Below are 27337 nucleotides of genomic sequence, written 5' to 3'. Positions count from 1 at the left end.
CCCATCCGAATGGCGATGGATGTCAACGCGTGTGCGAAGGCCAATTGGTTTTTATTTAATTTTTGGCACACACTTCGCTCGAGAGGCCCCAGAAGTCTAGCTGTTGTTAATTGGTCTTCATTGAATTGTCTCCCAATTTCAAATTAGTTAACTTTCCTTTCAAACTTTCGTTGGCGGCTGGCAACCGAGCGTGGAAGTGGAAAATGATTTTTATGACTTTTTCATTGAGCGGCGGTTACTGCGCAGCTGAATATACAAATTCCCCTAATTGTAACTTGATGTAAGCTTTGAATTGACACATTTCTAAGATTCGATATGGGTGGGAAAAAACAACCCACTTTCATTGAATTTTCTGCCATTGAGCACAGCCAATTGGTTTTCAGGTCAAAAAACTCCCAGTTCATCCAATTTTGATTGGTTTTCAAACCAAAGACGTATTTATTAATCGTAAATCAGTTGATTGTAAATAAATGTATCTTCAAACTAAGTTCACGCAAAGAACTTAAGGCGTAAATCAAAGGCCAAATATTCAGAGGGAAAGTATATAATATTAAGGTTACTTGAGTGTTCATATATATAGTTATATATAATCTGTATTGTATACACACACACATATATATATACGCTATTTTATTTTAGTCTGTATAATATAATTTATTTTACCATATTCATAGTACACATATGTATGTATATTTGATTATTACCGAAAACAGTCAGACAATTTTATTCAAATTAAAAATACGCCTCTTCGTCGTCGGCATAGAATATTTAAAATATTTATGCCCTGAGCCATTTCTTAACAAATTTATCCACAAATTGTTTGCATATTGTATACGTATATTTATATATATATATATATAATTTACCAACATATTAGCTGCGATACTCGCTAAATACGATTAAAATTCTCATCAATTGTCAGATCGTTTGTCCCCAAGTCGGCGGGGTTACATAAAAAGTGTAGTTCGGAATGTGATGGCATTCAAAATACTTGGCTTTGGCTTTAGCTTTAGTTAGTATAAGTTTAGATTAAATTAAAGCGGTTAGTGGAGCTTTTGTCGCTTCTGAGCTCGATTAGGATTGATATATGCATGTATAGATGTATTCATATTTTTATATATAATCATATTCATAGTTGACGTTCTTCTCTCGTTTTGTACTAGTCGGGAAGCCTCTAGTTCGATAAGTAGATACAGATACAAGTTGCGGTTCCGCTGGATTTCAGATTGCAGTAGTTGTACATAGACACCGATTTCTTACAGGGATTAGGTGGCGTAGATATAGATTCGGTTTAGTTCGGTGCGGATTCCGTGGGACAAAATCCTAGACACTGATTGATTATGCTCCTGACGCACCACATTGCATGCAACAATAGTTTAATTCTCGCCATTGGGTTTTTTGAAAGTGAAATTCTACACAAAAATTGCACACGAGTTGACCTTGACACTAGCTCTTTATCATAATTGAATTAGAAATTGAATTTGGATTTTGGTTTCTTGGATTATGTTCAATATGTTCAATGCTCAAAAAAACGAGAAATACTCTTCGTGGGGCCTGTGGCTATCATTAAGTACTACGTAGACTATCTCCGCGTGGGATCCTTAGAAGTACTTCTCGCCATTGTAGCCGGATCCGCGCTCCGCCACCGGTTCGTTCATGAATTGGCTCTGGTTCACCGAGCGCTTCTTCTTGGCCACCATGTAGCGCTGCTTCGAGGAGCCGAATCCTGCTGGATAATTGAAAGTTATAGAACACGAACCTCCGACTCTTGCTGCCAACCCAATCGGGACTTACGGCTATTGACTCCGCTGTACTTGTGCTGACGCGGCACGTACTCGTACTTGGGCATCGCCTGGTTCTGGTTGTCCAGCGGCACTCCGGCGCCGTAGTAGTCCGCCTGTACGGGCACGTCGAACCAGCTGCCGGCGGGCGCGTAGTCCAGGTCATCGGAGGGTATCATGGGCACCGGTCCGGAGCTCTCAGCATCGCTCTCCTTGCGCGCCCGTTCTCCGGCCTCCACCAGGGCAACCAGGGCCAGCATGTCGGCGGGATTGAGCTGGGTGTCGCGTTTAAGTCTGGGATTGGAGCAAAGAATACAAAAGGTTACCCCTTAGTAATAGTTGTTATGTATGTAAAATATCACTCATACGCCGTGTTGCTTTACTAACTCACCGCATGTCGTTGAATCGTCGATATTTGTTGAGGTTGATACCCTCGTCGTTGTAGCCACTTCCACTGCCCAGGCTGCTCGCCCCATTGCCGCCGGGAGTGCCCACGTTGTAGTAGATACCCCGCTTGTTGCGCTCATCCACGTTGTAGTTCCGATTGGCATAGGTCAGCGGCACCGAGAGGGGAATGCTCTCCAGATAGGCCTCGGCGTTCAGGAGATTCTGCAAATTGTCGTAGGCCTTGTTTCGCGCACTCGAGCTACTCACTGGAATTTAAGTTTTTTGTTAGTTAGCAATGGATGTGCCACGCTCTTGGACGCACCTCTTCGCTCTGGCACGTAGTCATCGATCTCCTGGAGATCCCGCTCGCCATAGCTGACAGGAACGGCGGCCTCGTAGTCGTCGGACCAAACGCCACTGGGCACATCGCTGCCGTAGTCGCTGGAGGCGACGGAGTACGGATTGTACTCGTAATTGATGCCCCGCTTGCGCATCGTGGAGCTGGCCACCGCCTCCTCCAGGGCGGAGGGCTCCTCCTGCAACTGCTGTTGGCTGTTCTGGGCGGCGGCCGCTACGGCGGCCAGGATCTCCTCGTTGGAGGGCAGGGCGTAGACTCCGGACGGCACCTGCTGCTGCTCCTGCTGCTGGCTGGAGACCGGAACTGGGCTGTTTCGGGCCGACGGAGCGTTGCTAAAGGAAGCGGGCACAATTTCCGGACTCGACTTCTTGTCCGCCGTGGGCACGGCACTCGCCTCCTCGGAGCGTTTGGCTGGTGAACGAGATGGGGAATGGGTAACGCCGGCTGCTGCTGTCCGGGCTACTCGAATTTTCCATTTCCAACTTGCCATTTCCCACTTTCCATTTACCATTTACCCGGGGCTGATTCAATAAATTCCCAACATCCCCACAGCCGAGAAGTGACCGCAAAACCAATTAGCCGCCGTCCGCAGAACGAGTACCATAATTGTTTTATACGCCCGAGCATATTTCTCGGTCTGGGCTAATTGCTTTTAGCGCCCTGACAGCCGGCTTTATGTCCACTTAATCCCCGATGTAATACCCAGAGGAGGAGGACTGACCTTATTAATCCTAATCGCATTGCCGCCCCACTGGCATCCAATCGAAAAAAAAGGGTCTTTGCGCAACAGTTGGTTCGCTAATTGGACGGCTGAATTGGCTTTAATATCTCGGATCGGTTGATATCTTTAATTGAGCGCTGGCCGCCGCCAATTAGGATTCAGTTAGCACCTGACATGAGTCCTCCTCATGGGCATGCGGTTATTTCAACTGCCCCATCCATCCAATCCCGAGTTCAGATGGACCAGCCAAACTCGTTCAACTCCCCTGCGCAGTGGATTTGTATGAGGTATTTCGCAGGTTTCTGCGAATATCTATACCAGTATCTATAGCTTATCTCCATGATTATTGGAACTGAGATATCGCATATAGAGTGGAATGGAGTAGATACCCGCATAGCCATGATTTATACGACCCCAATGATTAATGTGTTATTAGGGTGTGCCAATTGAAAGGGCCAGGTGGTATAATATCCGGCTATCAGGAAATGGGCTCCCATAAAATGACTAGCGGTTCGCATCGAATGGGAAATGAATGTTTCGAAGTGTGTACTTAACTTACTTTGCAGGTGACTATTTAGTTTTAGACACCACTATCGTAACTAAAAACGAATTATTTTGATACCTTAAAGCTATTTTGATATGATTACTTTCAAAGTGATGACTAACATGTTGCGTGGAAACACAAGTTCCTTCCGAGAAACAGTATGTCCCCTGGTGCAACTCTAGTCGAGCTGTAAAATTCCACATTCTCTGAATGTGGATACGCTTTTATGGAGCGCCCGTAACCCAGTTTGCGATTCCCCAGAGTCCTTGGGACAGACGACAATTCCTGAAACCCGCTGGCTAAACGCTTCCCCGTATTGGCAGTCATTTAATGCCCACAATGCTCATGTTTCGCCTCCATGACGCCCACGCCACCGCCTCAATTATATTTATGTGTGGCAAATGTCCTGCTCACGGATGTCCATCAGCCCGGATGGGTGCTCCTCGGGTGGGGTACTTGAATAAATAAATGAGTAGAAAGCTGGCAGGCTCTGACGTTGGCTGACGTCGTCCTGGGTCTCTACTCTACCAGGCTGTTCACTGAACTGCAAAAGTATCAACAAGTTGTTTGCTCCCCACACACACACACACACACACACATGCGCAGAGATTGGGGGCTGGTGGGTGGCTCTTGGCCAGCAGCTGTTCGAAAAGTCGGGCCACCACAGACAGCGCGACATGAACATGGGAATGTGGACACGAACATGAACACAATTAACGCCACGGCCAAGTCCTTGGGCGTTTCTTTCGGCCCCGCACAGAAATAACTTAATAGCCGCAGCATATGGAAAAATTTGTCAAGCGCAGGAAAATGCGCTGGGAGCCTGTGGTTTCGGGATTGGGTGTGCCAACTGGAGTGCTCACCCTTCCCTCCTGACTACTTCATCGCCAGGCGAAGGAAGGAAAAGGCGAGGGGTCAGCAGGCACTGCTCTCATAAATATTTAATGCGCCCACTTGACTGCTGCTGCGTGGATTAATCCGTGGGGTGGACCCTGTTTTCACTTTGCACTACCGACAGCTGGACACTTGGCGGCGACAGCCTGTTTGCCTTTGTCATTAGGTTGCCATATGTGGCTCTGTAAACACGTAGAAAGGGGCGGGGGCGCCATTCCGCCCACATTGGGGCATAATAAATCTATTTAGAGCGAACTGTGCTGGGGCAAAAATCTGTTAGTGGCGCTGCCTGGAAGTATGCTACAAAAATGTGCGATGGAGAGCTTATCGCTCTCGAAAACATCTAATCCCTAGAGATTTGTTTCTTACCCAAAGGCAAATTTTGTATCTATAAACTTACATTAGAACATTGAAAGATTTGAAAGTATGCAGCGAAATGTTAAAATTTAAATTTGAACTTGTCCACCCCAATCACATGCTTCCTTCCCCTTTTCTGGGCACCTGCCCTTTACATTTTGATGTGGTTGCCGCTGGCTTTTGGCAACTGACATCTGACCAAAGCCCCGCTACTTTTGGCCTTAGTTGCTGCTGCGGTTTGGAGCGCTAACGAACGTGTTGCACACACGGACGCGTATTTATACTCGGAATGGATCGGAAAGGCTTAACAGCTTGAGCTTGGCTGCCTACTTAAGGGCTCAATGCTGCGGTGAAAGTGGGGGCGGCAATGGGTGGCACTTGCCACCCAAGATGTGGTGAATGGCGATGGCGATGGCGTAAGGCGATGCTAGGCGAACGGCGCCAGGCGAGCAGAAAGTGCAGGAGGAGCGGAAGGGGCGCAAAAGGGGCTGAAAACTTTCGCCTAACTCGCTTTCTAAAAATAGAAATGAAATCGCGCGCACGTACGCACACTTTAACAGCATGGAGGCCCCCCCACTCACATACACGCACACACGTACTCACACACACTCACAAAGGAGGCTGGCCGCCATTTTGTGTGGCGAACGCCTACGCGATGTTTAACTGCGCTGTAGGTTCCCGTGTGCTTGTGTTGGTGAGCGCTGAGCTACATATATGAACAGTGTAACTGCACTGGGAGAAATCGTGGAGCTGTATATACAGAATACCATATGTTTCTTTAGAGTTGTTGAAAGAAAAGGCAACATTGTGCTTTAAGCCGCAGCTTGATATATGTATATATGTTTCGTGAATATTTTGGCAGAAATTTGATTATTATATATATATGTATATAATTTAATATAATTTATATAATCATTTTTTTGTTGAAACTTTAATTTAAAGACTTAAAACTTATTTTATTTGATAGTTTTCTTTCAAGAGTGCATATAGCTACCCACTTACTCAGAAAAGTCATTGGTAGTTTTCTCGCTGTGCAGGCACAGTAATGATTCACTAAGCCAGTGCAAGAAAAACAACCGCAGGATGGAAATTTATAAATCGCTCATGGAGCGCGGCATTCAAAAGGACGACAGCTGTCGTCCTCGCGCAAAACACCTACGCAATTTCCTGGCAGAAACAGCGAACGACGAGCGGTAAATGGGAAATGGAATATGCTAAACGAGATGAGCTCCGAGATGGAGCCACTCGAGCGGATGCCCGACCCTCAAAAGCCAGCAGCCAGCCAACCCACGCAGACGACGAGCTGGAGGCTGGAGGCACAGCCTTCTCGGGCCGGGCATTTTTCAAAAACTCGCATTTTCCCAGTGACCTTTAGCCTTAAGAGTGGGCGTGGGCGGAGCTGCTGCTCCACCTGTACTGAACTTTGGCACTTACCTGTGGCCGGCTGTTGCTGCTGCTGCTGCTGCTGGAGCTGCTGCTGCTGGTGATGCTGCTGCTGCTGTTGCTGCTGCTGCTGGAGCTTGTGGTTGGCGCTGGTGGAGAGCTCCGTGTCTTGGGCGAGCACGGAGGTGGGCACCGCCCGGATTGGAAGGCTGAGGCACAGGATCAGTGCCAGGACTACCAGCAGGCTGCTGCCGGGCAACGAGATGCGTGGCATGTTTACGGCAAACGGCACTTGACTTGGCTCTAGCTGGTGGTGTCCCAAATAGGATTCGGATCTGGCTGGAGGTGGGAGGTCGACTTCGACTCCTGGCCTGGTTTCTGCCGGTGTTTGGATCCCAGTGGTCTGCGCACTTCGACTGTTCTGAATGAACTGACGTCCCAGCGACGCAGTGCAACAGTTTTTAACGTATTGCCCCGATTCCGTGCCGTTGGCCGTTGGCTTGCAGACCACATTAAAGTGCCACCCAACTCCTCCACTCGCCGACCGAATCCCGTCCGGTCTGCACACAACCTACGTCACTCTCATTGATAAAGACCGCGGAGCTCGGAGGAGCCTGCTTACGTACTTGCCTGGCGAGGCAGCGAGCCAATCCTCTACTGCGCCGGCGCCGGATCTGCAAAGAGCTGCGTTACTGCCAGGTCGCATCGGTGGGCCTCTGTGGTGCTGGTTATGCCGCTATGACACTGGTTGTTATGTAAATTCACTATATTAGTACTCAATGCACTTGACTAGTGTAAAATGTATAATAAATATGGATGGCTTATGTTATATTTGTATATTATATATTTATATTATATTTATTTGAAAGCTAATTCTGGCTAATTGCCTCACTTGCAAATATTTAAAAATTTATATTGCGCACAATGATCCGATCATTTTGCTATATCAGCAATTGAACATACATATGGACATGCACTACCGCTTGCTACCCGATTCTCAGGAGCTCACCTTCAGTTTAGCGCGGAACTCTGGGCAACGATCACCTCTACAAGCGAAAGATGAAAGCGATTAGTTTGGTATTCATCCTCGCCCCCTCGCTGATAGCGCTCTCCCATGGAAGCCCAGTTGATCGGGAGGCGATCGGAGGTCCGATGGCGATGCGGGGATTCAACAACAGTCTGGGCACCTTCGTGGAGTACAGCGGTCAGGCATCGCTAGCCTCCAGAGATTGGAAGTTATGTGCCAGCTTCAACTTGGAGTCGCTTTATACGGCAATACGTGCGTTCAATGGTGTCTACAAGGCTTTGGTCGATGTGTGCGATATCCAAAGGAATCTTTGTCCAGAAATTCTGGACATTACCAAGTTTGCGGATAGTATTCTTCACGATGGACTAATTGACTTGGAGAAAGCGTTGGACTTTAGGGCCGGACGACTTTCTTTGGGAGATGACGACGTGTCCATCGAGCTTGGGATGGGAACATCCTGCATTGACAGCTCCATTAATGTTATAAATGTGATACTTCAAGAACCCTTTCACGAGGCTTATGAACCTGAAAACCTGATTATGATGAAGCCGTATCTATACCTTATGGGCAGCAGACTAAAAAGTGCCCAGAATGCCATAACTGAAGCCATAATCTCTGCCCACCACGGAAAGCTTAGTCCTCTTGTCCTTTCAATGAAACAGCTGCAAGCGAAGATGCCGCCAATTCTGGGAGATCTGGATGGCCGATATACAATCCGGAATATTTACCTTCTCGCCTCCGTAGTTCCTCGGCAGCGGGGCAACCACGTGGAGTTCCAAATCACAGTGCCCTTGCTCGATGCGGAGAAGTTTAATATCTACCGATTGACGCCCATTCCACGGTTAAACAATGGCGTAATCCAACTGGTGGACACCGAAACACCTTATCTGGGCATCAACGATCATATGGACAGGTATTTTCCGCTTCAGAGCTTGGACGACTGCATCAAGTTGGGCGAAGAAAGGTTCATCTGCAGGCGCAACCGCATTATCTACGGGACTGGGGATGACAGTTTTGCCTGCTCCCTGGCGGCCATACGGAACCAGTCTTCCGAAGTCTGCACCTTGCGTCAAGTGAAGGAGAAGAGTCTGTGGACAGAGATGGTGGCACCAAACTCCTGGATGGTGGCCCTTACCAATGAGCTAACTTTAATAGGAGTGTGCTCCGGTGAGAGGCAGGAGCTCCAATTGAATGGCAGTGGAATCCTGAGCATTCAAAGCGACTGTGCCGTGCGCAGTCCAGCTGTCGCCCTCCGTGGAGAAGTCCGGGAAAGAGTTCCTTCGAAAGCAGGTTACGCAACGCTGCAGAAGGAACCAAAATCTTCCCAGGAATCCGTGACCTTGGAATCATTTAATCAACTCCTGGCGATCGTGGGCAAACTGGAGCTGAATCAGAAAAAGCTGGAAGCAGTCCGAGATTACCCAATGGTAGTCGTAGTAGTAGTAGCTGTGTGCGCAGCCATATTGCTGGTCGCCTTACTTGTTTCGGCGACCTGGTTATATCGCACCCATCGGAGCAAACAACTTGCGCAGGCTCAAAATCTTGTCAACGAAGTCAATGGTCTCCAGGATCCACAGAATCGCACCACAACCTGCAATCTTCCGCTGCTGGAAAAACATGAAATCTAAAAAAAAAAGAAGATGCGGCTGCGTGGTGCATCTGTTAAGTTCCGATGAAATTTCAAAGAGAGCTATGATTTTTTAACAATTTTTTGTGTCGATTATAATACAGTTTTATTTGTTTGGTTTGATTGCAATAAATATTAGTTACTCTCATCATGTACACGTTGTAAGTCTCAGGGCTTCGGTAAGGGTTCCTTATTCGCACTTAGAAATTTAGAAAATTGGGATCGGGGGCGTGGCATGCTCGGGATGGCCATGTGATCTGGGACTACGTTCGACTATTTTCTTCAAATCCGGTCTCTGCACCGAGTGCACTATGTTACAATTGCAGCCAGCGCTTCGTTTACAATAAGAACTATACTATTTCAGCTAATACAAGGAAAACAATGCCAATTACAAACTATTACACCGCTCGCAGCGGCGCATTGCACTTTGTGTCTCTGATTTTTGTATCAGTGGCCGTTCATGAAATAAAGCTTGATGCGGAAAGGCGGAAACAAGAAGAGCATGCGGCGGTTGTCCGGTTTATCCTACTTGGCGTCGTCAAGCACCTGCACGATGAGCCTTGAAATCAGTGCCGTAACTTCGGCCGCATTTGGTATGAGGAAGCGGTCCATGTCGGTTATGAGCAGACCATCGCCATCGGGGAATCCGTACTTGAACGTGATGAGGTCGCGGTGTCGCTTCTTGGCCGTGATCTTCACGATGCTCGCCAGCGGGCGACGCACCATTATCTGCGCCTGGCCGCGTCCCAGTTCCCGCAGCACCACCAGTTGCCCGGGCGTGATGATCAAATGACTGTCGTACATGTAGCCGCTCATGTGCACCTCCTGGCACTTGAAGGCGTTGATGATGTCCGCCGTCTTGAAGTACTGGTTCAGATTCACGATCTCCTTGCCGTCGCTGGTCAGCGGTGCGTCATCCCGCTCCCCCGCCCCGTCCAAGGCATCCTCGTTCTCATCGTCGATGCTGAACACAGGTGCCACATTGCGGTAGCGCTTGCCGTTCCGCTCCTTTGCACTAACATGGCGCTCTTGCACCGGCGCCGATGGCACACCATTGGTGCCGCTAGCCGTGGCTCCGCCATTTGCACTGGGATTCACGATAATGTCTAGTAGTTTGCCCTTGACCTCGGCAGACTTTGACTTCATGGCGGCGGAGAACTTGCTGAATAGGTCTGTAGAGGATGGCGTCGAAGTCTTAAGCGGCGCTGATTTAGTCTGCAGGAGCGGAATTGAGAAATTATAAGTATACTAATTCGATTCAAAGTATTGTACATTTCCTGAGTTATCGAAGTCTTACCTGCTGCGCGTTGTGCTGCTGGCAGACGAGGCACTTGCGCGCATTGTGATCCTCCAGGCAATCGGCCATTTGATCGCCGAAGTAGTCGTGGATGGAGGCGTAGCCACCGGTCAGCAGCGACACGTAGTGGGTGTTCTTCTGCAGGAACGAGGCCACCACCATGTGTGTGTACTGGTCCTCTTCGACGCGACCGCTGCCCATGAAGCACAGATGCTCGCCGCCGGCGTTCGAGTTGGCCTCGATGGCCTGCCGCTGGGCGGTCAGGAGGCCCTGGACGGCGGTGGCAAAGGCGACAGGTTCCTGGAGCATGAGGTTGCAGTCCAGATGGAATGCCGTGGACAGGTGGCCGGCGTTGTATTGCTCGGCCGGGCGGCAGTCAACGAGAAAGAAACGCACTGCATCCGGCACAGGAAACTCTGTGGCCGAGTTCTCTACCAGCTCGTAAACGGAGACGGGCAGGCACAGGGCCTGTGATACCTTGTTTGCCTCCTCCTGGCTGCGCGGTGTATCATTCTGCTTGCCGTACAGCGCCTTCAGATAGTCCGTCTTGAAGGAAGTTGGTGTCTTGAGCGCGTAGTACTGGGCCAGGGAGCAAAAGTCGGGGACGTCGTCGAACTCCAGGGCGCACGGCATAAGGCTCAGGAACTTGATGATCTCCTCCTTGGACGAGCTCCTCATCTGCAGGATCTGCTCCCTGCCGTTGATCAAGATTATTAGCGCCAGGAAGAAGACCATGAAGGGATCGGCGTTCTGAAAGTACAGGTCCCACATGGCAATGATCACTGACAGGCTGCTGCAGGAGGCGAAAAGCGACTGGAACCAGGTCAGCGAGTACAAGTCGGGCGTGATCTTCTTGGTGTCCAGCAGCGTGCACAGCTCCGGATCGTGGTAAAGCAGGAGCAGTCGGAAGACATGAAAGACATTGCCCTTGGGCCGGCAACCCTTGGGTATGTACGTGTCTCGTATGGACTCGAACAGGTTGAATGTGTCGGAGCGATTCAGCTTCAGGGCGAACAGCGGGAGCAGCAATTCAATCCATCCGTTGTCCGGCTCATACTGAAGGTTTCTGTTCTTGCAGTAGAAGGTGATGATGGACTCGAGGTCGGATACCACCGAGACCTTGTCCTCCTCATCGTTGCCCATGCGATCGACGTGCCGCTGGCAATCCTCGCGCAGTTGGCTTTGGAAGGGCAGGTCGTAGATCTCGTTGAAGAGCGACATTTGATCCGATTTGTGGCGCACATCCAGGCACACTTGCCACACGTCCGGACGCAGTGCCTCCGGCAGAGCCTTGCCCTGGCATATGCCGTAGATGTCGTTGACAGTGCAGTCGTCCAGCAGTGCCGACTCCAGCTCAATGATCCTGCATACAAGAGAGGGATGTCCATCACAATCAGTTGCTTGGTACTTGTTCTGCTCATGCTACGGGTGAAGGGGACGTCAACGTGTCTAAATAACCAGCTGCTGATAAGGCGGAGCACCCACACCCCCAGGTGCTCCGCGTCCCGCTGGCCCAGCACCAAGCTGCTGACTCAATCAGCGAAACAAATGGTGGTCTGTTCGAGAAAGCCAAAGGCGATGGATGCCAAAGAAAATGAGGTGCTGGAGCTGAATCTCTAGACTCTCTGACTAATCTTAGTTGTTGACGTAGCCCCAACCCAATGTTTATTATTTACCACATATTCTCCTCCATGATTTCGCTGTGGGCTAGTTCCTACGTTTCGGATTCGAAATGCTGCCTTAGTGCAATCTATTCAGCTGCAGAAGGCCAGGCTGGTGCATTTTCTTTCTGTTCCAGGTGCGAATAATGATTTTTGTGATATTCCAAATTTATTTTGATCGAATTTTGGTTACGTTATGATGGTTACGTTTATAGCGATGGGAGGTGCTTACGTCTGCCACGGCGCACGTTAGAGATGGCAGTGTGCATATGAACTAACAATACAATTGTATTAAGATATTTGTAATAAATCGTTAAAAATGATTACAAACTTGATACTTGTCAGAATGCTAAAATTTGAGATAACAAATTAGAAAATAAATTTAAGTTATATTGTTATATATATATAAGGTTATTCAGCGGGATCTAAGCAAACTATCTATATTATTTTCATATTACAGGTATCAAAAGAGAATAGAAAATTTTAGTTTGTTCATTTGAACATTGAAGTTGAAATGCATAACGCTTTCTGTCCTATCGATTAGTGTTGCCAACTACGATAATCGACAGCTGACCACCTCTAGTTGCCAGCAATTTTGCAAGCAAAGTTTTGTTTTGCCTGAATTTTATCCAAATTTAACTTAAAATTCGGTTGCGTTGGCCTAAATTTGGATACTTAACTTCAAGCTGGTCGACTGAGCGTGCTGCTAGTATAAAGGTGAGTGAGCTTAGAGGCCAGCACACGTAACACAGATTTTAGGCATTTCCATGCAAACACACATGTATGGAGACCAAACAAAATTTGCAAAAGCAATAACAGCAACAAATACACGAAGCGAATGCAATTGCTCACTCATGCATGCAAACACACACTCACACACATGTAGCCTTCACCCAAATAAAATTTAGCTTGCATCTATTGATTTGCATGTTGCACTTGTGCAAAGAAGTGTTGTAAGAAGTGCGGGGAGGGGTAAGCGTGCAACAGCTGTGTGCCTGCTCCCCTCCCCCTTGACTGTGTTATCAACCACCCCCCCACCCCCCTTTATCCAAACACTTGGCCAATCAACACAAGCTGCGCTTTAAGCCACGTGTGTACTTTTTGCTGTTTGCATGCCAGCACGTATCTGCTTAGCCAAGGAATCCTCTAATTGCGTTTCTCTTACCCTTATGGAGATGAAAACGGGCAGCAACAACAACCACATCTCCGCCAGCAGCAGCAGCAGCAACAACAACAACAACAGCTCATTGGTGCAACAGCAGCAGCAACGCTCCACCACTTCCGTTTCCGTCTCCTCGTCTCACATTGTCACCGAGTGGGAGGATGGCATCATTTTCGATGTGGACGATCCCGACTTTTGCAATCTGGCCACCGACAAGCTGAACTTCATAGGTGAGTGCGCCATAGCGAGTTCGTACATATAATTAGCCACCCGATTATATTTATAGTCTAGACATCGGAGTAATCTATGTTATTTACGATTAGCCGTAGCGAAGCCCACTAATTGAGCAGCGGAAAACGCTAGTCGCACCTTTGTACTAGCTGCATCGGCTTATCGCCAAGTGGTTTTCCCGTCTCTTGGAGTCCCGGCTTTTGTCCGATCGGGCGGAAACTGCCGTACACTTTTATTAATGCCCATACACTCCGGCTTTATCTTCGAATGGCATTGATAGTGGGTCGGTCGCCTATAAGCAGGGGCCATCAATTTTACAATCCCGGAATAGCCAACACTCTGTCTTCCCCAAAGAGTTCCATTTAAAATTAGTACCATTCCGTGCTGTTTTTAGCACGTACCCGTACGCATCCCACGAAAATTGGCCGATCCATCAATTACCATTCGAAATGGATGAGAGAGTGGGCTCCCAGTGGGGCTAATTGTTTTGCCCGTTTGCCCGTTTATCTGCCATCTGATTAGACGTACAAGCGGGTCGTGCGACTAGCCTATTCACACGTTTCGCTTGTCACCCAGAACTCAGAACGCCCAATTCACGCGTTTGTCATGTGACTGCGGATCGGATCGAAGCGAATCGGACAAGCCTCTCCAGCCGATCATGCCTCTCCTTCGCTTCATCGGCTGCGGAATGGGTGCCAAAAGAGTGTGCAAACATTTCCGATGGCCCGGCAGTTCAAGTGGAATTTTTCCCCAATTTTGGTAAACAATAACATTGCCGGCTTATGCGTGCTAGCGTGAGCTGTTTTTTGCATGCATATTGCCCCACCGACAACCGGCACGTGTCGCCCATAAAAGGCTTCTGTGGAGCAGGGCTTATGGAGCCAAACTTGCGTGTGAGCCGCCCACCATGAGAGTTGCAAATGAACTCCCTTATCCGGTCTTAAGTGGGCCAGTTAATAAAGGTACAACTTCTAGGAATGATTTATTTCTTATGAAGACTGATTGGTTTATTGCTCCAAATCTTGGTACTTAAGTTCCCACATTTTCCGTTGTTCAACCCAAAAGGAAGCGAAAGTTGGTCAGTTGCGAACTATTGCGCTTAGCTCGCACATTTGCGAATGATTAGCATATTGCATCAGACGATTTGCAATCAGCTTCGTCTGCCAGAGCTACACGGTCTCACGGTTCATGTTGATGTTGTAAGGCCTTAAATGAATCGTAGAATCGCGGTCGATCAAAGCTGAGAAGCGATTTATCCGAACTATTTATAGGACTGTAAGTCAGCTTTATCGGCATGACTCACGCACATTAGATCTGATCTTTCGGCTGAACGCACAGGCCGTACCTTTGCCACTTATCATGATGGATGTAGTGGAATTTTATTATCTGAACTGATCGCTCTTGTGCTTATCTCGCGTGGGACTTGAGTCATCCGCCGTCTAGACCGGCTATTCCTTATACAACATTAATTATAATTGTTGGAGCGGTGGGAAGCGTTTGTAGAATTCGCTGGCGAATCTCATGCGCGGACACGGGAGCTTGCATAAGCGTTTTGCATGCATAAAATGCTTATTAAAACGACAAACGTAACGACAGTTTTTAAAAATAAAACCGTTTTCGGTTTCGCAATGTCCCCTCAACCCACTGTCTGCGTTTTGCGTTCCCATGCTCATTATAGAACGGACCGCCACGCGCAGTCCGTTCACGATTTTGTTTAATTTGTCGACTCGACCGTCCGTGCATGATAAGTCCCATTGACTGCCGCCGACGTCTCCGGTATGGCGCAGCAGCCCCGACGTCTCAGGTTCTCCAATCTCCGGCGAAAGCCGATAGCCCTCCGCAACGCAGTGGACGTGTGCTGGGTGCACAGGTGCGGACATGTGTCTAATTCTGCGGCGATGGCGTGATGGAAAGTGCCCAAATGCAATCCGATCCGTCAGCTTCGACTTCTGATCGGGACCTGGCGCCGGGCTTTGTGGTCTGGACACCAGTTAGAGGCGGCTCCAGATGGGTGCAACCGATTCGCTTTGGTCTCAACCGGTTCGGTGCTAAGTAGCCCCCCCGTTTGGCGGATTTGATCCAAGATACAGCGAGAAAAGATCACCAGAGTGTCAACCAATATGCGCTTATTTCCGGACCTCAATAATCATTATTGCTGAGTATTGTTCAACCGATTCAATCAGCTCCTCAGTTCGAGGAGTTTCGATTTAGAACGAGGTGATGGGGCCAAAAGCATTTCTATATTTACTTGGCAACAGAGCGCAGCTAATCTATAGTTACAAGTATTTTCGTGTTCTGTAATGTTAAAGCCCCACTCGACTTGGAGAGGCCCGGCCGTTGCGATTGCTGGGTGTGTCCGTGTGCTGCGGATTGATTTCAATTCGAATTGCGCCCATTCACTCACTCACTCGCTCATTCATTCATTTGTTCTTTTATTAATTTACAATTTTAGCACACACACAATCGAGCAGATGTATGTAGATAGATAGACCCATTGCCGGGGCACTACGGCGGTCGAAATCGGTTCAAACCGGCACCGGTTGTGTGTATGTTTACACTGGGCAAATGTTCCGTGCGACGCAAATCTAACAGCGAGCCCAACCATGATGTGGATGCGGCGCCGCAGTGCCTCCATATAGTATTCTGGTATTCTGGTATGGCTCAACGAGATGCTGATGACGACGACGTTCTCACTTCTGACGACGTCAGTTAGTCGCTCGCGCCACTTTATTGACTAAATATACCCCCTCGAACTTGTCGTAAATTCCCGCCATTTGCATCGCACACGGTAGTCGTCATTAAGATGGGGATCTGAAGGGTTAGGAGACGGCACCTGGGTGTCGTCTTGGGACAAAGCTGTGAGATTCCACATTTCCATTGTTTATTTCGTAATTGGCGAACTTGAAGTTGTGCGCAATTTACACAAAACATAGTTCAAATACGAATTCAATTTTCTGAGAACATAAACAGTTGAGGCTCACAGATAAGAATCCAGCCGCAATCTTCTTGGGAAAGCACTAATCTAGTGTTCTGTAGAATCGCGATGTATAATCTAGAGTTGCTAGAAAGCCTTTAAGATCTTAGTAAACGAGTTACTACAAAAGTTTCTTATGCTCAGCACGCTTTTCATTGTTCAGTCATATAATGTGGCTCACATCAAACTAGTTTCTTTATTGACAGTTTATTAATTAGGCTTCTCATTCTCCAGCTCACAATTCGAAATGATTAGACTGGGAAAATTAAAACAAGCAAACCAGATTAAACCGCATTGTTCCCCGGTTGATTTGCAAGTTCGAGAAAATTGTCAGTTCGAAGAACCAGTTTGTTTGTTAGCCATGTGCCTGCTAAAAACTAATTAAATATTGTCCAAGGGAAAGCCTAAAACTCGAAACTCGAATAGATTCATTGAGCAAACCGAGAGTGAAACCAGATCGAACCGAACCCAATCTTCAGGGGGCTGAACACCTTCCCCGTGGAAATCAACCTGGGTCACGTGTAATTAACAAACTGTTGCATTATGCAAATTGCTAATTAAGTGTTCTCCAGACTTCCACAAGTGTTAATTGTCGCACGCCAAGCGAAACCGCAGCCCCAACCCATCCCAACCCCTTGGTCATGTGGAGTGTTCTAGTTTCCCGACTCGGGATTTCGCACTTTGCCTGTGGTTGGGAATTTTGCAAATCGCGATTTTGCGTTGCAAGTAGTACCTTGAACTAGTGTTCAATGTGCCGCCCTGTGTTTTCGCGTTTTAATTCAATTGCGTAACATTCAGGGCATTGTTTTGCCATATAATCAAGAAATCGAAATAGAAACGCAACAAAGTGTTTCTGGGCCGTTCTATCGAATCTAATTTGTTGTTTTCGCAATGAAAGATATAGGTAATCCGCGGATAATAGAACATAGACCAACTGTTTTCAGTACATTTTATATAGCTTCCTAGGAATTTAGCTGGACATAAACATATGTGATCTGTGGCTTGTGCTTCCAGTGGGATGATGCATGAGTAGGGTTTTTTTTTTTGTTGAATAAACATTGAGGGGGTATTAATTGCAGTGGATTTTCCAAGTAATCCTATTATAACTACCGTTTAAGTTCTTCTAATCAGTCAATACTCGACGGCAATTAACTTCTGCAAATTTCTGGGGTTACCGGCTTTCATATTTGTCAGCAATTATTGTTATTATATTGCTTTATATGTTTTATTGCTCCATGCAGTACTGTTTCATTATATTAGATTAAAAGATCTTAGTTAGACTTTGTTCCTAAAACCTGCCCTATTATTCTTACGCTTTTTCCCTGTGATCTTATCGCTTTGTGGTTTTATCACCCATCATTGCAGTAGTCAAGTTTACCGAAGGTTACGTATGAATCGTATGTGTATATAATGGTGAGACGATCAGACAAAATAAACGAGATCTATAAATATTGAAGAGGCGTCATTAAACCTGAATAGAACGCGTTCTATTTTTAAGTTTGTTTATAGGAAATAGGTTTACCCAATATAAATAACATATATGTATGTATGTACCTCATGCGGAGGCATCCCTTAGAATATTATTATTTATTTAGTTATGAGTAAACATGCATGTTATTTAAGATGAAACCCCACTTTGTTTATGGACATTCGAAGATGATAAGCCTTTCATTTGTGCTTACTGATGATATATTGTATGTATGCGCCCTTTCAGCAACTCATCGTCGCATTCAGTGAGGAAGGCAGCTCCAGTTCTTGGGCGAATTACACATATCCAGGGCCAGGGTCGCGTAAACCCGAGCCCACCTTCTTGGCGCTTCCAGTCATGGACATGGTCGCGATCAGTATCAGTCATCAGACATCAGTCAGTTGGTCAATGGAGAACAACGCGATCTATTTGTATATATTCGCAAACATGCAATGGCGCCGTGAGATAACATGTCATGGACCTATTTGTGGGAGCTTTTCCCATTTCTCAATGACGAGATCGCTTCATCTGGCACGCTATGCAAATTAATTACGTGGAAGTCTTACAAAACCCGTGGAATTAGCATGCACACGGGGCCAAGGGTCAGGGTCGTCCGTCGGCTTTCTAATTGCCCTTGTCAACAGTTTCGTCTGGCGGCCGTAAATCTTTCCGATCGACGTCGGATCGAATTGCCGGTTGAGGCGGGAGGGTTGGGAGGTTATGGGGTTCAGTACTAAGTGCGCCTATGGTTATAGAACCGATAGCCACTTTCGTTGGATTGCTGCGCCCAGACGGAGTCACGCCCCGTTTTGGCAGTTTACCCCGAGATTCGTGGGTACTTTTCCCCCATTAATTAAGTAAACGGTTTCCATAGTACAGCCGCGGGTTTGGAATTCTGATTTCGGTTTGTTTACACTCGCATCTCGGGGCGAGGGAATCCCGTGGAACGGGTTTGTCGCATTCGAGCTAACTCATTAGCATCAGCATGTGATGATGGAACATCGGAGCTCCGATCAAAGACGAGTTTTATGATCTAAGTGTGGCGCTGACTGGCCAAAAGTGGCGTAGTTTCCCGCCCAGTCCAGTGAATCAGCCTCCCACGAACCGCAGCTCGTCGTCGTCTTTTGGGCATCGAAGGCAAAACAAAGCCGCGCTTCTGCCCAGCATGGTCGTTGTCTTTCTGGGCTGGGTTCCCGATTTCCCTCGCCATTGACGTCAATCCATCGTGGTTGCCTTTGTTTTTGCATTTGGCTGTGACGGATCCGTCCGCATGTGAGCTGTGTATTTACACACCAGCCACCCATAACAATAATTAACAGTTACTTTCAGGAGCAGCTTTGTTTGCTTAGCTGCGGAGCAACTTGCTCGCAACAGAGCTGCAGGCGGAGCAAGACAAGGCCTCCCGTGCTGGTCAAATCCAAAGAGGAAGCGCATGTCTTCGAGCAGCACTTGAACACTAGGGGTTCGCATGATTCCAAATGGGCTATCTCGGCTCACATAGTTTTGTAGTTGCGGCATAGGTGAAACTGCAATACCCTGCTGCATGCAGCTAGCCAAATAGTTAGTTATTGGGTCTGTTTTTATAGAGTAACTTAAGTATTGATCATAAGTGAATTTTATTTTATTTGCTCACAACAAACAAACAAATATTTTGCAAAAGCGTTATGATTTATTTGTTTTTAAATCTACAATTAACTTTGTTTGATTTAGTCACACTTCTGTTTTGATTGCTTTTTGGAAAAAAGAATGCAAGGAAAACGTATATAGAAAATGATCTTAAATTTCAAAGATTTATTTCCGTAAGGTAGCTTAGCCGGTAGCTAAGTGTGCAATTAAGTCGAGCTTCTGACTTATACATTCTAAATCAATTTAGCTAGCTAAAATAATCGCCACAAGCCCTTGGAGAGCTGAAAAATAAACGTACTTAAACGTAAATCACTTAGATTGCAGTTTTCCCGATGGAAATCTCCGGGAATTCTAAGCACACTTCGGAAAATAATAAACAGCTTTTCGTTTTCTAATAAACAGATGTATACCTCGAAAGGGTTTCTCTGTACATCGTAGAATATTTGTTTAAAAATGTCAAATTATAAGTATTTTAATAGCATATTTATGATATTCGATCCATTGATAGCACCTACCCGGTGTATAAATCAAGCGATAAGATTGAAATAAATATTTCTGTCCAATTGCAAATGGTAAGCCTAATTCGTCCGGTGGCGAAATATATTTGTTAGTATTTTCATGCCAGTTTCTGAAAAATTGGTGGATGTATACTAATCAGGAAAGGAAGGGTATATAAATACACACGCGTGAGTGCGCAGGCACTTAATAAGTTTTTAAAAGGCTTGCAAAATATTGTTTAAATATTGTTATTTTCGGACTAATATCCTCACGTTGTCTGACGCAATTTCCGCTGAGGTGGGACTGTCTCTTTTTTTTTTGTGCGAGCATCTCGGGCAATTGCCGTGTGACCTTCTCCCTGCCATTGTCATGGTAGCCCCCGCTTGCTCCACTTCGCCCATCCAGCATTCCCAAATCCAAAGTGCCGCGAAATGATCGCGGTCATTATGCAATTACCCAAAACGATGGCTGTCATCTAAGGTAATATGTTTGTTACGCATGAAGTGTGGCTTGTCCGTAACTCGAGAGTTTTCCATCGAAATGATTTCCACCAAAATCCGCGGGAATCGATTCCGATTCCGTTTCTCTCCGTGCAGCGAAGCTCGAAACTGCGTCGCGACAATAGTTGAAAAGCGTGCTGGATGGCGAGGGTTTCGTTCTTGCTTTCTAAATAAACATTAATTGTTTATACTATGCATGCTGCTGGCCCGAGTATATGTAGTTTATATATGTATCTGGTTCTGTGTGTAGTTGACCGTCGCCCGCGACGCTGAATTGCATTAATTTGGCGAGGGACGCTCGGATTGGCTTTGGTTCGTCTCTGGTTTTGGGTTTTTGAATTTTTGGCTGCGGCTCTGGTCGGGGAGCTCCCTTTTCGTTGGGCTGGCGTAATTGGAGACGCCTTTGGAGCGACGCGCGCCTTGGAACCCGGCTCATGTGCATATGTTAGGCCCGGTCTAGCTGCAGTTTGGCAAGTTTTTTTTGTTGTCCATTAACATGCCTGCGCTAGCGAAAATTTCCATTCCGGCGGTATGACAGCCGCGGGAGTCATCTCGTCTTCATATTATACATACCGAGTGGGTTTCACCATTACACTATTTTTTTTTACAATGTGCCGCAGAGACACGCGCATTGCAAAAAAAAAGGGCAGAAAGGAGGAGGTGGGAGGCGGACTTTGCTGATAAGATTATGAGCAGATTGATAAGCGAAAAATGGTGGATGTGCGGCGTTTATGTATATTTATGGTGGGGAAATAACCGCAGAGAAAGAATAATACTATCAGCATGAAATTGTCATCTTTCGCTGATTAGATGCCTTTTTTGAGCTAACTAAATATACATTTCTGGCTACCCTGGTTTGAAAATATCGCCATTCTCGCCGAGTTCGAAAAATCCTAAGTGATTTTCCGAATAACATTTATTGGACATTATGATTATGGGAAAACAACCCCGGATGGAATTTTCCGTTCAGGCCATTGCGGATCTAGTGATTAGGGATGCGCTCTACCTGCGCCGCTTCGAGGATCCCATCTTCCGGCTACCTCGCTCTGTCCTTCCTGCGGCTTTCCACCTGCGCTGTTGTCACGGACACGAACCCGAATTCGAACCCGTAACCGTCCCTGTCCTTGCCCGGCGCTCTACCTGTCATAGCGCGAAGTGATTTGTTATTCAAATGAAGCAACGTCGTCCGTCGGTTCCTCTGACGGTTGCCAGGGGGCATCTTGTTTGCCGTCTTCTTGGACATGCGTCAATAACCAGCGGGCGATTACACCTAGTCGATGTACTAGTGTCCGTCCGGTCAATGTGTCGTATACGTACCGTCCGGCCGACGGGGCGTATGGAGGAGATATCGGTGTGGGTATCTGGTTATCGGTATGGGTGCATGAGTGTAAGGGTGCTCGCCTGCTGTGCTTGACCGTTAAATGTGCTCGCTATCTCGCCATCTGTGCTGGTACCCGCTACTCGTAGAGTACAAAGGGTATAACGTGCGTGAGGAGCGATATGTAGCATGTTCTATACCTAAATGTATGTGATTCAAATGCTGTGTATGATTAAGTTCAAGGTGCCTAACTTAATAGTTGAAAATATGTAATACTTATCTAAGACAGAGTCAGTTTAACGAAGCCGCATAACATGGTGTATCCAGCGAGTAACAGGTATCCTCTGGTCGAGACACTCGCTGGCTATCGTTTTGTTTTGGTTTCTTATCTCTGCTCTCGCTGAGAGCCTCTCCTGTTGCCAACTACCGCTAATTTGGTCAGCATCAGACTTTGTTTTGGCATTTCGCTTGTGTTTTGATCTTTGTTACGTATTTTGCACGGCACTTGGATGATTTTTTTTTTTAATTCGTGCGTGTGCTTGTGTTTTGGCAAGTTCAGTTCGTTAGCTTTGCTTTGTCATGCGATTCGGATTTGAGTTCGGGTCCGAGCAATATCACTCGCTCGTCTCTCGCACTCGCTCTCCGCGCTGACTAACGGCTCTCCGCTCTCGCCAGTCGGATCGGCTATAAAAGCGGTGCGATCTCAGCGAGCGCCGTTCATTTGAGTTTCGCGGTTCGAGGTGCTTTGCTTGCCCACTTGGTCTTTCGGCTCTGGAGAAAACTACTCGCATCGAATTGAATTGAATCTGGGGAAAATCAGTCCGAGTCCCAGCTACACAGTTCAGTTTCGCTTCCCAGTCCAACTATAAAAGTGCGCTGCAGTCCCAGTCAAACAACTGCATTCAGATACAAACTATTGCCAATTGCATTTTCATGAGCTAACTGTCTCGCATCGCGTGTGAAAAGTTACAAACAACACAAAAACAATTGCCAACGGTTAATGTTAATGTCCAGGCAATTATAAAAAGCAATTCGATTGTCTAGCTTACGCAAGGCCAACTACAATTACCAATAAATACGGCGAATAAAGCAGCACAGGAATCCCAATTTGGATTTATTAATAGCGCTGTATAAAAAATCATAAAACAACAACCGTTGCTGTAAATAACCCAACAAATGTAAGTATTTCCGTGCCAAAAATAACTAAAAAAAAAAATGAAGCGCCCGTCGGTGTCCCCCCGATTTGTGTGCCATTGTGTGTGCCCTTCTATAAATAAATAAAATCAAATCAAATTAAATGCAACTAGTTGTGTGTGCGGCACACAATATGCTCGGATCGGATAAATTACAGCAATTTCGCTTTTGCGCCGTTGCCGTTTCAGCAACTGAAAATTGCCTCCCAACCGAGACTCAAACCGAACTGCAGCCGAGCAGGGGCGCAAACCGATGCCCAGACTATCCCATGTTGTTTGGTTTATTTCGGTCACGTCCCGCGATTATACATACTTTCTCAATTCGATCGAGCTAAATATAGAACGTCCAACGGATGGCCGCATAACAACGCAGAAAATGTACTTATTTATTTATTTATTATGATGCCAGGCCAGCAGACGCCACAGCAGTCATGTGCCTCGGCTCGCCACAAAGATTTTTGCAACTTTGCCAAAATCGTGTGGACAATGTAGACAGCCAGCCAAATGGTATTGGCCATACATATGTATATACCTATAGACAGTATTCCCCCATTTGAGACACAAGCGCGGGCCATTAACGTTTCGCTTCCAATTCCGAATAATTCGCACATTAAAGTTTCTTAATTGTCCCAGCCCCAAACAATTGAAACTACACGAGATGACGCACTGATCAACGGCCTCGCAGTGTGTTTATGGTGCTTTCAACCGGATTTCAGCGGTTGTGGTCTTGGACCGCACTCCACCTTCAGTTTCCCCACGAATAGTTGTTAATTTTAGCCAAGAATGTCGTCCGAGTTGCTGCGGAAAATGATACATATAGCCATTTGAATGATCTGAAGCTCAGCTTGGTACGGTGTGTGTACAGTCGAGCTCTCTGACATTTGAGTCACGCACCTGTACAACAAGCTCGCTTACCTTCGCCGTCGATCGTTTACCTACCTACCTACCTACCTACCTGGCCAGCATTGAACTCACCTTGTTACATTTGATGAACTTTAACTGACTTCTTCTGCTTTCTGTTTCCCTCTTTGCAGTGCCATCAGCAGCCAATATGTCGATCGCCAGTGTTCACGGTCCCCAAATCGCCGACATCTGCAGTCCCCTGTCGTAAGTATTTTAATTTTGGATGCCCATCTTCAGATCTACAGACGTACATTCATGATTCATTTAGCTGGAAGCAGCGATTCGATATAATTCGCCTCCATTTCCGTTTTCGCATTTGCTAAATATCGATGTAAACAATGTCAGGGCTGATTTGTGGGGGAATACGAAGGGGCGTGAGTTGGTGGTGGTGGTGGCTCATTCATGATTTTAGCAATCTTATCGGGCGGGGAATGGCGACTGGGCCAGGGTGCAGAGTACACACAGCCACAATACCACTCAATACAACACAGTGTCGCAGTAGAAACCACACCTGCAATTTGGCCACGACTTTGGCCCATTAATGAAGGGGGCCAGCACCTTCACCTCAACAGTTCGGCGTCCGTCTGTGTTTGTATACAGCCATAAACATATATACATATGTATATATACAAGTTCGCAGTCGTATCATTATCATTTCGCATTTTGGGGCCGCACAAAAGCAACAAAAGCCCGTCGCCATCGCTCACATGATCGGGCGAAAGTCGCGCCGTAGAGTCGGGTACAGTTGCCAATCATTGCCCTCGTCCCCATCCCCGCATCCCAATCGGGCCATCCCAAATCCCATTCCACCACCGGCCCACCGGCACGCAGCTCATTATCATAATCACGCCAGCGCACGCCGCCACCCACTTGGCAAGGTCACGGTTGCCCGACGCCAGCCGCAATTTGTCACTATTACTAATCAAGAATTCCCCGCTTCGGCCTAATCTCTTCCAGGCATCACAATCTCGGTCTGTCTGCCTCGCTGCCAGATCTGGTGGGCAGTCCCCTGGAGATCAGCATGGACAACGTGCTGACCATTGAGGAGCTGCGCCAGCACATGGGCTCCTGCTTCACCTGCGGCGTCTCCTGGACGGACGACCATGTGTCCCTCGACTGCAGCGAATGCGGTGGCTACAGCCTGGAGCGTCCCTGTCCCCTGTGCGACGGCCAGTGCGGTGTCCAATGGAAACGTGATTTCGCCATGGTGAGTTGCAGTCAACGAGTGGAATCTCCCACTGTCGAAATTTGCGTAACTCGAACCAAAGCCAAATTTCCTGGATTCACTGCTCGTCATAACTGAAATTTCTTTATCTCAAGCCGTTTGTTTGCTGTGTTGAGTCTTTCTGCTAGTCCCATTTTGATGGATACTAATTATTTGGGAGTACGAAAAATGAAACCGATAATAATTGAGAAAAGTTAATATACATAACAGCTCCGCTTGACACCTCCGCATTTTTTCGATAAGTCAACACCGAACGAAGCATTCAAAGTCGGGAATTAGCATTGAGGTTTTCTAGATTATACGTGCATACACATTTCGTAGATTGTTTAAACAAATGTGCCAAGCTTCTACTTGGCGAACAATCCAAAATATTATATTATATTATTATCAAAGTGAAACATATTCGAGTTATACAAATTTAGCTGAACGTGTTTGTGTTTACTTACCAAACTAACCATTTCCGCCTCTTTTCCTTACAGTCCCATGCCTGCAGTCAAGCTCGCTGGGTGGGCGTGTGCATCAGCTACCCGGAAGTCGTGGCCGGAGTCCAGTTGCCCGTGGGAGCAGGCGCTGGAGCCGCCACCTCGTGTGCCGCTGCCGCTGCGAATCAACTGCGCCTGGCCCAGGAGCTGTGCTCCCGCCTGGAACAGCTGTCCACGTCGACGGCGAGCAAAAGCGGTCGCATCTAGAGCGCGGAATCCCCGCCCAGTTCCTTCGACAGCCAGACTGCAAACACGCCTCCACATCAGCCACACCCCCGCACACAGCCATTCATCCGGAAAGCAGAAGCTGAAGCAGAAGCAGAAAGCTGGAGCGGAATTAGCTCCACCTGCACACCCAAACACACAGTCTCTCACCCGTAATTTAGGGCCTAATTACTAAGCTTCTTAGCTGTTAGTTATTATTGTTGTGCAGCGTTGAGTCTTTAGTTCTTTGTTTAGCACACACAATCTTTTGTTTTATGATTTCACCGGTATCGTTTTCGTTCCGATTCGTTGTGTGACAGTGCAAATATTTAGCAACTAAGTTAGTTCCTTTGTTTACCTTCCAATGGCACCATTTGGTTTGCGCACATTACCTGTTCTATCCAGGAGAAGACTTCTTTCTGCCTAGACTTAAGCCGAGTTTAGGCAATGCAGTGATAACGGTGATATTAGCCAGAAAGAATCGTGAGCAAATAGTGAATTTACATGATGTAGCAAATGTCTAACGATAGCTATAGATCGACATGAGATGATCATTTTTGTATAACCCCACACGCACACACATCAAACAACCCGTGTAATCGTGTAGAGATTGTTGTTAACAATTAGTTAGTTGTTGCTTTCTGCCTTGTGTCAAAGCTTGTTCGAAGCGAGGAGCTCCGCGGGCACAGATCAAAGCTAGCTGCGATGGTGCCGGCGGAGGGTTCAGTGAGCGAAGAAAGAAGAATCTTCCAGATTGCCTAATGTGCATAGTGCTCAACAAAGTAACTACAGGATTGAACAATTTCTCCAAGGGAAAAGTGAAAGCGCATAGAAATGAGCAATTAAGGATGTGAAAACACGCACAAGGAAACAATTGAAAAGCATTACTCAAAGTTGAAGATTTTCTGTGAAAATCCATATGACATGTAGAAGTTTATACCTAATATATACACCTATATATTATATACCACATAAATCTGCATACAATATACATAAATATATATATATTTTTAATGTAGAGATATGTTTTGTAAAAGACAAAGGCATATTTTTAAAATTAAATACCTAAACTATGCAAAAATCAAGCCAGTCAATGAATTCTAATTAATGCGAAATCTCTGTTGTCAAGCATCTCTATCAGCAAGTCGCGGATCGCGATCCCCCCCAACCTGCTTGCCATTGTCCAATGACGAGCGGCAGGCGGTGTAAGCCGGAATCTAATCTAATTTACGGTTGCCAGGTGGGCGCCATCACCTGCTCCGCTAAGTAGTCTGTAAACAAATGTGGGCTTCTGGGATTCTCACCCATAAATGTGACATCGTTCTCGGGGGTCGTAAAGTGGGATTTCACCTGCTCTTCGTGAATTTATGTCGCTTTGTCCGCGTGATGTGGGCACTGATTTCGGATTTCATCATTCTGCTCGAGATTCCCCGAATCGAGAAAACACCAATACAATACTCGCTTTGTATTTAATCGCTTATATTACGATTATTGCCTTGGGTCTCTTTGAGGTGCC

General features: G+C 46.8%; 4 protein-coding genes across 7 annotated transcripts; 2 read left to right on the top strand and 2 right to left on the bottom strand.

Annotated features, from left to right (window-relative positions):
• Window positions 1-401: 401 nt before the first annotated feature.
• CG4577 (uncharacterized protein) lies at window positions 402-6865 on the bottom strand. 2 transcript variants are annotated; one of them, NM_001272926.1, is made up of 5 exons: window positions 6477-6865; window positions 2491-2937; window positions 2173-2434; window positions 1795-2075; window positions 402-1729 (listed from the first exon to the last, which is right to left on the bottom strand). In NM_001272926.1, exons 1-5 carry the CDS (start codon window positions 6697-6699, stop codon window positions 1602-1604), a joined length of 1341 nt encoding a protein of 446 aa, NP_001259855.1. In that variant the 5' UTR covers window positions 6700-6865; the 3' UTR covers window positions 402-1601. The 2 variants fall into 2 exon arrangements, with proteins under 2 accessions (NP_001259855.1, NP_608571.2); NM_134727.3 differs by having other exon boundaries at window positions 570-1726.
• Window positions 6866-7459: 594 nt separating this feature from the next.
• On the top strand, window positions 7460-9226 carry Iris. Its single transcript, NM_134726.3, has one exon. The coding sequence runs from the start codon at window positions 7485-7487 to the stop codon at window positions 9078-9080; it is 1596 nt and encodes a 531-aa protein (NP_608570.1). The 5' UTR covers window positions 7460-7484; the 3' UTR covers window positions 9081-9226.
• TBC1D23 (TBC1 domain family member 23) lies at window positions 9147-12242 on the bottom strand. Its single transcript, NM_134725.2, has 3 exons — window positions 12053-12242; window positions 10377-11739; window positions 9147-10294 (listed from the first exon to the last, which is right to left on the bottom strand). The coding sequence occupies exons 1-3, from the start codon at window positions 12067-12069 to the stop codon at window positions 9605-9607; spliced, it is 2070 nt and encodes a 689-aa protein (NP_608569.1). The 5' UTR covers window positions 12070-12242; the 3' UTR covers window positions 9147-9604.
• A 362-nt stretch (window positions 12243-12604) lies between these two features.
• Window positions 12605-26904, top strand: Pino (Pinocchio). 3 transcript variants are annotated; one of them, NM_164405.2, is made up of 5 exons: window positions 12605-12754; window positions 13213-13429; window positions 24042-24114; window positions 24868-25117; window positions 25615-26904. In NM_164405.2, exons 2-5 carry the CDS (start codon window positions 13213-13215, stop codon window positions 25822-25824), a joined length of 750 nt encoding a protein of 249 aa, NP_722679.1. In that variant the 5' UTR covers window positions 12605-12754; the 3' UTR covers window positions 25825-26904. The 3 variants fall into 3 exon arrangements, with proteins under 3 accessions (NP_722679.1, NP_001259854.1, NP_608568.1); NM_001272925.1 differs by lacking the exons at window positions 12605-12754; window positions 13213-13429 and adding exons at window positions 22527-22992; window positions 23641-23691; NM_134724.3 differs by lacking the exons at window positions 12605-12754; window positions 13213-13429 and adding an exon at window positions 22527-22992.
• The last annotated feature ends 433 nt before the right edge of the window (window positions 26905-27337 follow it).

The sequence above is a fragment of the Drosophila melanogaster genome, chromosome 2L, assembly GCF_000001215.4.
Source record: "Drosophila melanogaster chromosome 2L".
Lineage (NCBI taxonomy): Eukaryota > Metazoa > Arthropoda > Insecta > Diptera > Drosophilidae > Drosophila > Drosophila melanogaster.
This window is presented reverse-complemented; position numbering and strand designations above follow the sequence as displayed.